Source organism: Propithecus coquereli, unplaced genomic scaffold (genome assembly GCF_000956105.1).
Source record: "Propithecus coquereli isolate 6110/MARCELLA unplaced genomic scaffold, Pcoq_1.0 Scaffold3, whole genome shotgun sequence".
Classification (NCBI taxonomy): domain Eukaryota; kingdom Metazoa; phylum Chordata; class Mammalia; order Primates; family Indriidae; genus Propithecus; species Propithecus coquereli.
This window is the reverse complement of record NW_012148618.1, coordinates 19,584,365-19,598,371: the sequence shown is the minus strand read 5'-3', so window position 1 is coordinate 19,598,371 and position 14,007 is coordinate 19,584,365. Positions and strand designations below refer to the sequence as shown.

General features: G+C 48.7%; 1 protein-coding gene and 1 pseudogene across 1 annotated transcript in view; both read left to right on the top strand.

Moving 5' to 3' along the window:
• Positions 1 to 316: 316 nt before the first annotated feature.
• Positions 317 to 1,117, top strand: LOC105814250 (annotated as a pseudogene).
• A 4,008-nt stretch (positions 1,118 to 5,125) lies between these two features.
• Positions 5,126 to 14,007, top strand: part of SHC4 (SHC (Src homology 2 domain containing) family, member 4) — a 121,123-nt gene continuing 112,241 nt past the window's right edge. Inside the window, exon 1 of the mRNA XM_012649224.1 lies at positions 5,126 to 6,097. Within this exon, the coding sequence (XP_012504678.1) occupies positions 5,513 to 6,097 (585 nt within the window). The 5' untranslated portion in view covers positions 5,126 to 5,512. The remainder of the gene's footprint in view (positions 6,098 to 14,007) is intronic.

Genomic DNA, 14,007 nt, shown 5'->3' with positions numbered 1-14,007 from the left:
GGAGTATTACTCAGTGAAAATGCTTCCCTATTCTGCTTTGTGATAGAAATGAAAGTGGGGGATGGAGTAAGAGTCCGTGTGCTGTAGCACTCTGATGCCACCTGCTCCACTTTGTACTAAAGTAGCAATCGGCCCACAACCCCCCAGAGTTATTTCGGCTTTATTCTGACTCCACCGCCCCACAACCCCTAGCACACCCTTCCTCCCCCCAAATTCCACATTGGGTTATCTCTCAAAGCTAGGCAGGTATTTTTTCCCAGATTCTTTTCTCTCCCATTCCTCCAAGAAATCCTAGTGGGACCTAGCTAATTCTAGGATGACCCAGCTCTTTCTTGAAACTGCCCGATCAATAGGTTTCCTACCTCCCACTCCTAAAATCTGGCGTTATGGCTACCACCGTCCCCTGCTTTTCCTTCTGGGCCCCCTGCACCTCTGTGCTCCGTGTGGCGGCTGTGCCCTGCACACCAGGGGCGCCCTTCCCCTGCATATAGTCACTTTTTACCGGGTCATTCCCAAAAGCAAGTTCATTTTGGTGAAGTTCGACACACCGTACGCCTATGGTGAGAAGCAGAATGAGTTCAAGCATCTTGCTGAAAACTCAGCCTCCAGAGATGATCTCTTGGTGGCAGAGGTAGGGATCTCAGATTATGGTGACAAGTTGAACATGGAGCTGAGTGAAAAATAGAAGCTGGACAAAGAGAGCTATCCAGTCTTCTACCTCTTCCGGGATGGGGATTTTGAGAACCTAGTCCCGTAGAGCGGCGCACTTAAGGGTGGTGCCATCTGGTGCTGGCTGAAGAGGTAAGGGGTCTAGCTGGGTATGCCTGGTTGCCTGCCTGCATGTGACGCCCTGGCTGGGGAGTTAGTTCATCAGGGCCTCTGACGTCGAGGCCTGCCAGGCAGGGAGACTGAGAAGTGTTCTGAGCAATACCTGAAGATCATGGGGAAGATCTTCGACCAAGGGGAGGACTTCTCAGCATCAGAGACGACCTGGATTGCCAAACTGATAGAGAAAAATGAGCGACGGGAAGAAGGAAGAGCCCTAGAGAGCTTAAACATACTGATTGCCTTCCAGAAGAAAGGGGCTGAGAAGGAGGAGGTGTCAAAAGGCGGCTAAGGTTTTCCAGGGTTTGGTGGGGGTGGAGAGGGGAGACTTAACTGCTGGCCATGAGACCCTTGCAGAATATAGGGGATGGTGGAAAAAGCGGTGCCGCACCAGAATTCTGAGCCCTGGGTATGTCTGCACATCGATGCTGATGTGGCCGTGCTTGAGACATCCCTAGAGCCGGTCTGGGGAGAGCTGGAGCACGTACACGGATGGCTAGTGAAGCGCCCCTCACAAGGAATTGGTGCTATACAGAGGAGTATACTACCCAGGTCCTTGACAGGGAATTCTGATCCAATTAAAGTTTCAGTGTTTGTGTTTAAAAAAAGAGAGAGAGAAAGAAACTTCCTGATCTACCCAAGAGCAGGCTGTCCCTTAAGAAGCTGACACATTGATTGACAGCAGGTGCCCTCGGAGGGGGGATGTCTCAAAGTAAAGGAAGTTAATGGTTCTCTCGTGGTTTAATGACAATAATGGTTTTATCTATTACACATGTTTTTACTCATGAAGCATTTAGGGTGAATTTTACAGGTATGATCTTCAAGGAGGAGGAGGGAGCAAGAAGTAAGATTTCGTGAGCATGGAGTAGGAGCTGGGTTTGTGCACACACTGGATCCTATTACAGGGGATAAGGGCATGGGGTTGCAGCGAGTCAGCACTCAGTTCTACACCAGACCTGCCACTCCCTGGCTGTGTGACTTGGAAAAGTCAGTAGATGATAAATAGCGCTTGCTGCATAGAGTTGCTGAGAGGCTTAAATGTGAAGCACTGAGTTCAGGACCTGGTCTAGAGTATGTGCTCAGCAGATTTTTTTTTATTATTACCATGCCCATTTTACAGATAAGAAAGACAAGTCTCAAAGAGGTTAAGTAACTTACTCAAAATCCCATAGCTGGTTCTGTAACTCCCAAGCTAATGTTCTTTCTCCATTACCCTGCTAAGTGCACACAGCTTGTGGCTAGTGGCCCAGATACCAAGGTTTTCTGAGATATCTATTCTAATATTACCTTCAGTCCTGAGAAATTATCTTTGAGCTAAATATACTTTCTCCTGGGAGTTGTGGAGGGGTAGATACAGGTAAAACAGCAGGTGGGAGAATATTTTGCCAGGCCCCGCTGTGGACCAATTCTAGAACCTCTAAGAAATCCCCAGGTCTTCTTCCTGCTCAGTCATTTCTCAGATCTCCAGGGAGCAATGAGATGCCTGTAGCCCTCAACACAGGCCTGCAATCTGGACTTGAGCTCTCCGGTCCCCTGGGAGGCAGCAGAGTATAGTGGCTACCAGCACAGGCTTTGTAGTTAGGCAGAGCTGCCGGAGGCACCCAGGCGGCATTGTCCAATGGCCAGGGGACCTTGGCCAAGTCACTGAACTTGCTCTCAGCCTGTTTCCATATCTGTAAGGTGGTAATGAACATAGTCCCAGCCTCCAACGGTTGTTATAATAATCCAATGAGTATGTAGGTAAACTTTCAAGTGTTCCAGAAATAGTAGCTCTTATTAATATTATTTTCATCATTACAAATTGAAGAAGATGTTCTAACCTCCTGGGAAAAGGCAAACCATCTGCCTTACCTATCCATCTACCTGGAATAGAAATCCGCTCAATTGATGAGCCTTGTCTTGAGCTGTTGGGACTGAGAGAGCCGCCCAGATGGGCAGGCTGGGCCTATGAGGCTGTCCCCCACTTCCCAGCTGCAAATCTGATTACTTTCACCCTCATAAAGGGTCCTGGCAAAGCTGCCTAGAAGAGCCAGAGTCTCCACATTCCTGGGGACGGGACAGAGAAGCAGCCCCCTGAGGCCATGATGGCTTTCTTACTTCACCCAGTCCTTCTTGGTCCCCAGCCCCAACCCTCCCAGGACTAGCTCCTCCTGAGGGATGTAGGCTGGTCTGGGTACCTGGAGTCTGACAAGCATGGTGCCTACCTGGGTGAGCTGGGTCCCCTGGGCACTCAGTCCTGCTGTTGGGAAGACCTGGTTAAGGAGTCGCATCGGCCAGGCAGGCCCTGTCCTTCCCCACCTCCTCCAGCCCCAGTGATTATTAGGAAACAGGTTCTTTGGACAGTGTTGGATTTCTTGGCTTCTCCCTCTTCGCGCTAATTTTTCTTTTTAGTTGCCTAGAATGGCATAGACTATGCTGTAGGGGTGAGAATGCAAGCTTCAGGGGGCGGCGGCCCTGGGTCTCACAGCCTTTCCTTATACCGCCCGCATGCACTTAGTGAGGCAGCAGCGTGTGGAGCAGGGAGTAGGATTATCTCCTAAACCCTCCTCACGCCTCCATTAGATAGCTGCTCCCAACAGGTGAGGAAATTCAAACACAGAGAGGTACAGTAACTTTCTCAAGGCAGCATAGCATGAAGTCATCATAGCACAAGCAAGGAAGGGACCCAGGGGAGGGGAAGAAAGAAAAAGAGGAACGAGGAGGAGTAGGAGGTGTCGAATTTATTACTCTGAAATCCTGCCCAGAGCCTGTGTTCTCAGCCTCAGGGACATGGGGTCCGGCTGACTTAGCCGCTTCCCTCAGTTTTGCCAAGAGGAGATGTGGGGGAGGGAAAAGGAGGCCAGGAAAGGTTGAAGGGAAGATTTATGAACTGCAGAAAGGCCTTCCCAGGGAAAAGCACACCCGAACAGGCTTGACAGACAGGATGTGAAAAGGTGCGTTATTTCTGTGGGGAGCAGAAGCCAGCGATGATGCCTTTCCCGCTGGTCACTCGCAATGATTTCATTCAGAACCTGTGTTTGGATCCCATGGGAGCTCAGGCTACCAAAATCATGAATACACATGAGCCTAATGCAGCCTTGGGGTCAATAAGATAATGAAGGTGGCATCCCTGATTCCCTTGGTTGCCAGTTTGTTTTAATTTTTGAATTAATGCAGAATTTCAGATGCCAGAGCTGTGGCCCACAGGGACATGCAACCAACCTTCAGCTGAGATTTTCTTATCTGTTCCTGTGTGTGATTTCCACCCCACCCCCCACCCCTCCCCCAGGCTTTCAGCAGTCTCCTTCTCTGTTCCTAAAGAACCTGCATTTCTTTTTCCCAGCTCCGGCTCTGGCTTCCTGTGTGCTAAGCCTTTGCAGTTGTCATCGTGTCTTCAGGATGCATTTGATAGGTACAGGAAGTTGCACCAGACGGAAGATGGAACCAACAATCAATAAAAAAAGAACTATGTTTCTAAGAAAAATGCATCACAGCTTCCCACAGGAGTTGTGAACCATATGTCCTAATATCCCTGGAACAATGGATCTAATTTTTAGCTCTTCTGCTTGGCTCTCCTGGCCATCTCAACAAGAAAGAAAACAAATCTTTTAACCTGCTGCTCCCCAGCTTACTGATGATGTATCTGTAGTAAAGATTGCCTTTCCTTTTAACCCATTCATCTCACAGCACAAAATAAAATCTCTCCCTTCTCTCCCCCTAGCTTTATTTCTGCCGGCTACTAGTTTAGTATATTTATGGTGCATGAGTCATCAAGCCGCCGCCTGATTGGACAAAAACCGAGCACCCCCGAGACCGTCAGTCAATTACAGCTATTCTCAGCTTCATTCACAGATTTATTAGCTTGCACACAGAGAGAAATTCATTCGGCAAAGTTCATTCATAAAAATTTCAACACTCTGCTCATCATCCTGCACATCTCAGCCTTCTGCTGCGAATGAGCCTCTGAAAAAAGCTCGGAGAGGAGTCGGGGAGGGAGGGAAGCTCCGAGCGAGGGTGGGCAGGCGGGGAGGGGATCCGGGGAACACGGACGGATCGCAAGTCAGCGAACAATGCGCAGCGGCGCCCGTCACTAGTTCTCCCGGCTTGTGGCCCCGGACGGGATGCAAGACAAGATCGTCCAAGAGAGGGCAGCCATCAGAATCAGCGAACCCAGGCAGAAGGACCTTGGCTCATACATACACTTCTTTTTTTTTGTTTTAAAATGAACAATCACTGGAACAAATAAAGGGTTAATAGGCCAGTCATTGCCCCGCCCTGTGGGAGCCGGAGGGAGCAGGTTTGAAAGTTCCTGTGTACAGAGGGGAGGCTGGGGGTGGGGGCGCTAAATATTTCTGCCGGGCTCCCGCAAGGATGCGGCAGGACCGCTCGGCCGGGTGCTCGGCCCGGTTCCGTGCCTGAGAGTTGGCTGTGGGCGACCCCCACCGCCGGGAGCCTGGGTCCGGGCTCTCCCAGCAAGGAATCCAAGGCGAGAACGGCGGGGCCGCTGCCCGGGCCAGGGAGGGGCTGGAGTCCCCCGGGCTGTCACCCTCGAGGGCCCGAGCCCAGGCGGGCGAGGGCGAAGGCAGAGTGGGAGACGCGGCTGCCTGGAGTTGCACGGGGCGTTGAGGCTTTTGATGTCCGAACCGTTTATCTACCGGGCGAGGAGGCGATTTATGCAACAGTATCCTGTTTCAGCACTGCCAAGGCTATGCGAGAACGCGGCCAGGACAGCCTGGCAGGACTCGTGCTGTATGTAGGACTCTTCGGACACCCCGGGATGCTGCACAGGGCCAAGTACAGCCGCTTTCGGAACGAGTCCATCACGTCCTTGGACGAAGGCAGCCCCGGAGGCTCGGTTGGGAACAAGGGCTCACAGCAGCCTCCCTGCCCCGCCCTGGCACCTCACCTGCCGGCTGAAGATGCCACCCCGCCGCCCCAGGAGAGCCCCACCCCACTGTGCACCTTGATCCCCCGCATGGCGAGCATGAAGCTGGCCAACCCAGCCACTTTGCTGAGTCTGAAAAACTTTTGCCTGGGTACCAAAGAGGTGCCCCGGCTGAAGCTCCAGGAAACCCAGGACCCGGCTCCCAGCAGCCCCGCTTCCCCCGAATCCAGCCTGAGTAGGGCTGGATCTGCACTTCCACCGCAGCCGGACCTGGTGGGGCACAGGGCGAGCACCTTAACCCCTGATACGTGCCCGCGTCCCGGCCCTGGGGAGCCAACCCTCGGGAGCAGGCAGGACAGGCACTTTCTGCAGCACCTGTTGGGGATGGGCATGAACTACTGTGTGAGGGTAAGTCCATTTCCCTCTCTGCACTCCTTCTAAGAACTCCTGGGGAAAGGGGCTTCTTCTTTGCTTTCTGCAAGGGGCTGCACGTTACCTGAGTTGTGGATTTGGACAAGACGTTGTGCACCGGGACCAAGGGGGAGTGTCGCTGGGTTTACAAATTTCCCTACATATGTCTGACTTGTACCGAAGTCAGACAACACTTGGTTCAAGGGCATGAACTGATGCTAACTTGTGGGTGGTTGCCAGGTGTAGTGGCAACTTCCGATAGAGACAGCTGATGACAGTTTGTCCCCATTAGACCTAGCATTCTGGCCAAGAAAAGTCAAGGATTCCAAAGCTGATTAATAATTGAGAACCGATAGGTTATACTGGCCGTCGCGTTTTGGATGAATACAGTAGAGATTTCTGTGCTAGAGGAAATCTAGCACAGAAATAGGATGTAAGGGGCTTGAATTATTTTTTAAAAATTTAATTTGGCATTTAAAAAACACTTCTTGAACATGGCTGAGTCTCTAACCTTGTGCTAAAAGCTAGTCTTAGCTGTTTGGTGCACACTTATTGCTTTTCTTGCCTACACTGCAGCATGTAGGCCTTGTCCATGGGCTACGTGCAAAATCAAGGTTCTTGCTGGCCTTGTATCTGTCCTTGCCCAGTCAAAATCTGACTAAAGGAAGATTTGGCCCCCTGTCCTTTTGGAGCTAGAATTTCAATCAGGAAGACCAACAAATGCATATGAAATAATAAGAGAACAATACTTGGCAATAGATATCTAGTGTGAGAATGCTGAGGGAATTCAGAAAAAGGGGAACCTTTTTTTGTGTGGTCTGGGATTCATTCATGTGGGGAACCTGCAGGAGAACGTGTGTCTTGGAAGAAATATCAGGTCTGGATTGGTGGAAAGGAGGAGAGTCCTGGCAGGGCAAGAACAGGGGCAAAGTCACTGTGGTGGCTTCAGAGGAGCACAGCACAGGCTGGGTGGAACAGAAGGGGAAGGGGACTGCTGGAGGGCAGTGGGTGACAGTGGCAGGGGGTGGGACACAGTTAATGCTCAAACAAGCATGAGTGGAATAAAGGCACTTATATATCATGGGTGGCTTGGGGAGGAGGGAGCAGCTGACCAAAGCTCTCAAACGCTCTAAGAGGAGGTTGTAAACACTCTGATTGGTAAACGAGACCCCTCCTAGATTTGTAGGCAAACTATGACTTGATGAAAGTAGTTTTGAAAAGATCAATCTGTTGATTTATTTGCCATGGATTGAAGCTTGGAAAGATTAGAGACTGGGAGGCCAGGGAGAAAGATACCCTGGGAGTAGTTTAGACATGAGGGGATGAGAACATGGATTAAGGTGGGGAGGACAGAAAGGAAATGAATTTAAGAGACCGTGAGAGAAGCCTCAACAACCTTGGGTGATTGATCAGATAATTTCAGATCACAATCCAAATAATAGAATAGTGAACATTTATTGAGCAGTGGGTAGATTGATGGGTTTGTTATTATTTTTTTACAGAGGTTGTGGATGATTACTGATGGAGAGTGAAATAAAACATCCAAATTAAAGTCTCAGAATGACATTAGTGATGCCCAGGGCACAAACAGAGTGAGTTAGGAAGGGGACCCATTTTAAGCTTGCTTTTGACATGTTAAAGTAGTGATATCCACAAGATGCTAACGTGGGTGTTCAATCGTATAAGATTAGCGCTCAGGTGAGAAGTCTGATCTGAAGGTATAAACTTGAGAGTTAGCCCAATAACTGTATCACAAACCCAAAATTGGGATCTCAAAGAAGGCCTGATGATAATGCTGGAAGGATTACAGAGAAAGCAGGCTTGGAGCAGCCTTGGCAAATGGATAACTAAAACCTCTAAAGAAGATAAATGTGTGGGACACTCGGCTCTTGCTCTTCCCCATAGTGAAGTGGCTCAGAATGGAAATACTTTGATGTATCCACTCGAGGTTCATGGGCACATTCTCACTTGGCAAGCACAGGTGTATGCCAGGCCCTGGTGGGGAAACACGTGACTCTCCAATCCTGTGCTCTCTGCACTCGCCTTCCCATCACCTGCACATCCTCTACCCTCGACCTCGCCTTTCCTTCCTCTTGTACCTCCTGCCCCCTCCCCACACCCACACAACCGTACCATTTTAAATGTTGAAGAGTTGCTGTGTGGTCTCCACTTTCCCTGGGGAGTGCCTCTGCTGGCATTTTAGATTTTTGATGAGGACATCATCTGTCTTTTCACGATGATGAAAACTGACCCAGGAAAAGGGCTGACCCCATGGCCCCAGTGAACCATACAGGATTGCCAATAGCTATGCTGTGCAACAGCTGTTGGCAATTGCCTCTCTTACGAAGTCAAAATACATGGAAGAGCTTACTTTATTAATTTTTTAGAATTCTAGCTTTGAAAGATGGAAGGGACTCGGCAGTTATCAACGTTAGTGCCTCTATGGAGGACCTGACCCCTGGAGAAGTGATTTTTTTAAGGGCACACAGGTGAGTCAAAAGCAGAGAGAGATCTAGAACTCAGATCTCCTGTGTGCCCGTCTTAGCTCTCTTCCACACAGGTTTCCATCCTGGTTGACCTTCTGTTCCTCAGAATTCTTTTGAAATGTGAACTGATTTTAAAAAATGAAATGCCAACCTGTTAATTTACAGTGAAAAATAAAATACCAAGTGAACCAAAATTGTGCTCCCTGTATTCCCACCTGCAGGAGAAAGCGCATAGATAAATCTAAATCAAAGCTTGCTTGGAGATGATGGATTCAGAGCAGAGAGGTGAGAGAGATGGTCTTCATGGCTAGCCGACATAGGGCTAGTGGACTTAGGGGCAAATTTTGTAGGAAAAAGGTGGCCCAATATTCTACCTCCTTATCCATGTCATGTGACTGCTCCTCTCCCTGCCGGAACTTATTTGCTAATTTATTCAGTCATTTATTCAACAAATATGTATTGTGAACCAATTATGCGGCAGGAACTGTTCTAGGCACTGGGCATCAGTGAACAAAACTGATCAGTTCTAGACACTAATAAATAAAACAGACTAGATCTGAGCCCTTGTGGAACATTCTAATGAGTAGAGATAGGTCCTAATTGAATAAATGAATAAATAAGTACATATAAAATTTCAAATGGTAATAAGTGCTACAGAGAGCAATAAAGTGGGGTAAGTGAAAAAGGCCATAGATTGAGTGGGGATAAGAAATGGCATCACTATAGCTATTCTTTATTTTTTCTTGCATCTTTTCTCTTTGCAGCAGAGACTGTATTTTCCATCTACTCTAAGTAAAAGTTGACTTTGGATTAAATGTCCTTTATTAAAATGACTCTTCCTTTGATCTTAGGGTGTAGAATCAATTACACAATTGAAAGCACTTCATGAATTCTGAGCACCTATTTTTCTAAAAAAATTCAGAATGTTACGGAGTGTAAATGCTTTGGTGACATAAATTGCCTTTGCACCACTCCAAGTCAAAGCTAAAAATGTGCCCATCCCCCAAACAGTGTGCAGGGCACCTGTAAGGTATGAATTTACCCATCCCCTCCTCCCTCACCTGCCCAATTCCCTGTGAATGTTACTTCCATATGTGAGCACCTACTTTTGAGTAACTTTTATTCAAACTTAGGCTTTGAGCCCCCTGAAGGTCTCTCAGGGAAGGTGCCTAGCAAACCGTTTTTGAGACATACTGAGCCAGGAATGGAACAGTTGGACTCCGGTCTGGGCAAAGTAGAAAGGTGGGTGAAGCCCATTAAATTATGTCAAATGGTGACTTTGTTCCCACCATGAGACTAAGTCTCATTTCTTTATGAGGGCTTCCCAAGTCACTTCATCCATAATCAGACATTCACTTAAGGGTCTCCGGGTACCCAACAGTCTGGTGAGTGTGGAACATACACAACGTGACCAGTGCTCTCGTCTCTAAAATGCTTTGAGAGCCCCTCCCCGCACCAGTATTTAATGACTCTAGGGCTCCTCTCTCCATGTGGGAGGCGTTTGACATGTTAGTTTTCTTTCCCACCCCCAGCTTGGTTCAAAGACTTAGTAAAGCAGGGGCAAAGAAATTGATGCTGACAGAGCTTTGACAGGCAGCCACAGGGGTTCTCACAATGGCCCTCTGAGGAAGGCTGTGTTCTGTGGGTGAGGACAGAGATCCCAGGAGTTTGTGGTCTAAGGCGCACCTCACAACTTTTACAGCAAGCAGCAGACTAGGGATTCCTATCCAGATTGCTGTCACTCCACTGCTCCTCCCCTCCCATGCTCTCACCTACCTCCGAGCAAGAACAGCAGCCTTGGAAGTGTGGGATGGAGTAGAGTAGGTGAAGGGCCACCCTGTGCAGGACGGCGTCACCAGAGGCCCAACCCACAGCACTTGCCTAGGTGCATTCACTTGCGTGACTTCAGTCTCCTCACTTCAGCCCAGCCCTGCCCAGCTGTTTCCCCAGACTGAATTAGCTTCCCGAGGCTGCTCTAACAAGCACCACAAACTGGGTGGCTTACAACCACAGAAATCTATTCTCCCATAGTTCTGGAACAAGGTGTCAGCAGGGCCACACTCTCTCTAAAGGCTCTGGGGGAGGAATCCTTCCTCGCCTCTTACAGCTTTTGGTGGTTGCCAGCAATTCTTGGAGTTCCTTGGCTTGTAGAAGCGTCACTCCAATCGCTGCCTCGGCCTTCACGTAGCATTCTCCTTGTGTGTCCGTGGCCAAATTGCCCTCTTACAAGAACATCAGTCATTAGATTTGGGCCCACCCTCATCTTAACTTGATTACATCTGCAAAGACCCTATTTCCAGATAAGGTCACACTCAAAGGTTCTGGGGGTTAAGACTTCAATATTTCTTTTAGGGGGACACAATTCAACCCATGACAGTCCCCAAGAACATTTATTGCAATGTATTTGCTCACGTAGGCCTTCCTGGGTGTTGGGCTCATCAGCTTTGTGTGCAAATATGAATTTGTATTGAGAGATTTTTACTTCCTTTGTCAATCTCACAGCATGCTCTTACCATCCATCTTCCCCTGTGTAATATTGCATCTTAGTACTCAACCAGTAAGCTAGTATTGTCAATCATCTACTGTCTAGACGAGATGTAGCCCACAGTACCATGATGTTATGTCCACCTCAAGTAGTATCTCCACAGAAAATTTCAAGTCTAGGAGTTAGGAGGCCTGGGTTAAAGTAATGGCTCCGACACTAACAAGCTGTGTGATCTTGGGGGAGTCACTTGACCTCTCTGGGCCTTATTTTCTCATATTTAAAATAAGAAGTCTAAACAAAATGCGGTCTAAAATCCTGAGATTGCAGGTTTTCTTTCCTGCCTGTATGAAATCCCTTACTATGAGGAACTCTTTTGGTTAGAAAGAGTTTCCTGGAGGAAATCATTTTTAGCATCTTCACGTTAGCAGAGAAAGAAAGAAAGTCCTTCAGAAGCACTAGCTCCTACTTTAGCACCCTCTTCCTAACACTGAGCTGGCTTCCCCAACAAGGCAGAAAGAAGTGGGTTATACTGGCATGGGTGGAGGTGGTGAATTTTAGAGAGGTGGTGTGGAGAGGAGTCCGGTTGTGGAACAGTATCCAAGTGTAGGATCGCAGGCAGGGGTGGCAGGTGGGCTGGTCCAGGGGCAGGCCAGGGTTGGAAGAGGTGAGTGATGGTGGCTGGGATTCTGGGAGCCTGGCACTGCTCATGTGGTCTGGGCAGCTGGGCCAGACTGGGACTTGGTGTCCAACATTAGGATGGCGGGAGCCAAGACGAGCTAACCCTTCTCTATTGTCTCTGGACAAAAGCGCTGAGAGAAAAAGGCCCTGCCACACACACAGGCAGCCCGGTAACTCTAACCTTGAGAGAAGGAGATTTGTAACTCCAGGAAAGATACGAATGTCCCTGGAGAGAGCGTCCCACAGTTTACACACAGTAAAGCCAGACTTCGGTGGTGTGGTTCGGGTGCTCACAGCTAAGGGAGGTGGCTTTCCGCCTCTCTGAATTTCTCTTTTTTCTAAGTTATTGGCAGTTAAGCGGGTGGTGATGTGGGTGGGAGGAAATAATTTCAGCTAAAACTGACAACTTGCCATTGAGGGTGTTATATTTTCCTTCCTGTTTCCTGGGGTAGATTCTGCTAGAACTTAGGGAAATCCTGGCAGGTTTGACCTGTTCTCCTGTCGTTCTCGTCAGACCTTCACACACCCCTTGCCCGGTTCAGTCCTTCACGGCCCTGGATAGAGAGCACTGACTGCAGGGGTCTTAGGGATCAGCGAGGCCCAACTCTTCCTTTACAGCTGAGGAAGCTGAGGCGCAGACACCTGGAATGACTTGCCCCGACCACACATCACTTAGTGGGGGAGCCAGGAAGAGCCCCCAGTTCTGTGTACAGCACTCTGTTTTCTGCCCCTGTCTTTATTCACCTTCTGTCGCTCCCTGAATTAAACATGCTATGCCACATGTCTCCATTTGATCAAAACGCTGGGTGTGCTTTTTAAAAAGCCCATAATGAAAAGTTTTTTTCTAATAGGAAAATTGTCTTAAAATAGCAGTGAAAAAGGAAACAGTGAGCATGGAAGAGTGGCAAGGAGCCCAGAGAGCACGGGCTTTGCCAACTTCACCCTTTGGTCTAAGGAGGTCTCTGTGGATGGCAGCGTGGCCACGCTGGACCGGGACTTGTGCAACGTGCACGAACTGGCCTCCGTTTCATTCCCCTTCTACAAACCTTTGGGGTCATTTTCCCAACGTGGCTTCCTCTTATATCCACGTTCATATTGCTCTAAAGCCAATACCATGTCGTCACATCATTGGGACTGAACGAACCCTGTTCCCACTAGGACATTTCCATCACCTGGAGAGAGATCTAAATGACGCACACAGCTCAGAAGTCCGGGTTGCTCCACACCCGCTACACCCCAATTCCCTCAGTTCCGTCACTTGTGTGCCCCTGAAGGTGGCTAGCCTTGTACTGCACTGGTGGCATGTGAATGTGAAGACATTTCTAACCCCTTGGTCTTTTACTTTTCAGAATACCTGGGAGAGAATCTGTGGATGCTTCTTCTTGGGCAAACATGCTGGGGCTTGTTTCTTTTATGCAAAGGAACAAAGAGTACCAAGGGCTGGGTTTGGCCCAACAAGGGATGCTGCCTTCTCAATCCAGAAAGCCTTTCCTCGCCTGACAATGTTGCGAAGAGCTTTTGAGGGCAGGAGAACTCCAGGATTAGGACAGGCTGTCCCCGTTTTGTGAAGAGGTGGGGGCCAAGAGTTAGTTTGCACTTCATGTCTTTGGGGCAATGAAATTTCCCAGAGAAACAATGCTTGATAAGTTTTCTCTGTGATTAAGGAGAGGGTGAAATGAGAAAATACATCTGAGAATCTTAGCACAGAGCCTGCCTCATAGTATTTCCCAGGTGGAGGGAGAAGAATGGACTTTCAAAGGTCTAGGGGTGCCTTTGGGGAAAAAAATTGTAATAGACTAAATTTGATTTTGACATTTCACCATGTCCCTTTGGCACACTTTCTTGGGGCCAGCTGTGCCACCCTGGTGGAAATTGCTTCCTGACTCTTTCTGACGGGGCTCACAAGGGAGGGCCTGCCTTCCTTTCCGAAGGTGCCAACAGTTCATCCACTGTCAGCTCCCGGTGCCCTCACGGCAGCAGAGTGAAAAGCATTAGCATTTTGGAAAGATGTTTATTTACTTCACTGGCTCTTCATTGTCGTATTTCCCAAACTTTGCCGAGAACCACCTATATCAGTTAAAAAATGCTTATTAAAAATGCTTATTAAAAAAGTCCAGCCCCCATCCTGGACTTACTAGACCAGATATCTGAGGCTGGGGCCCAAAAACCCACATTTTTCACAAGCTCCCTGTGTGATTCTGATGCACAGAAAATTTGGGAACCTCTGCTGAGTCCAGTTAGTGCAGGGGTTCCCAACC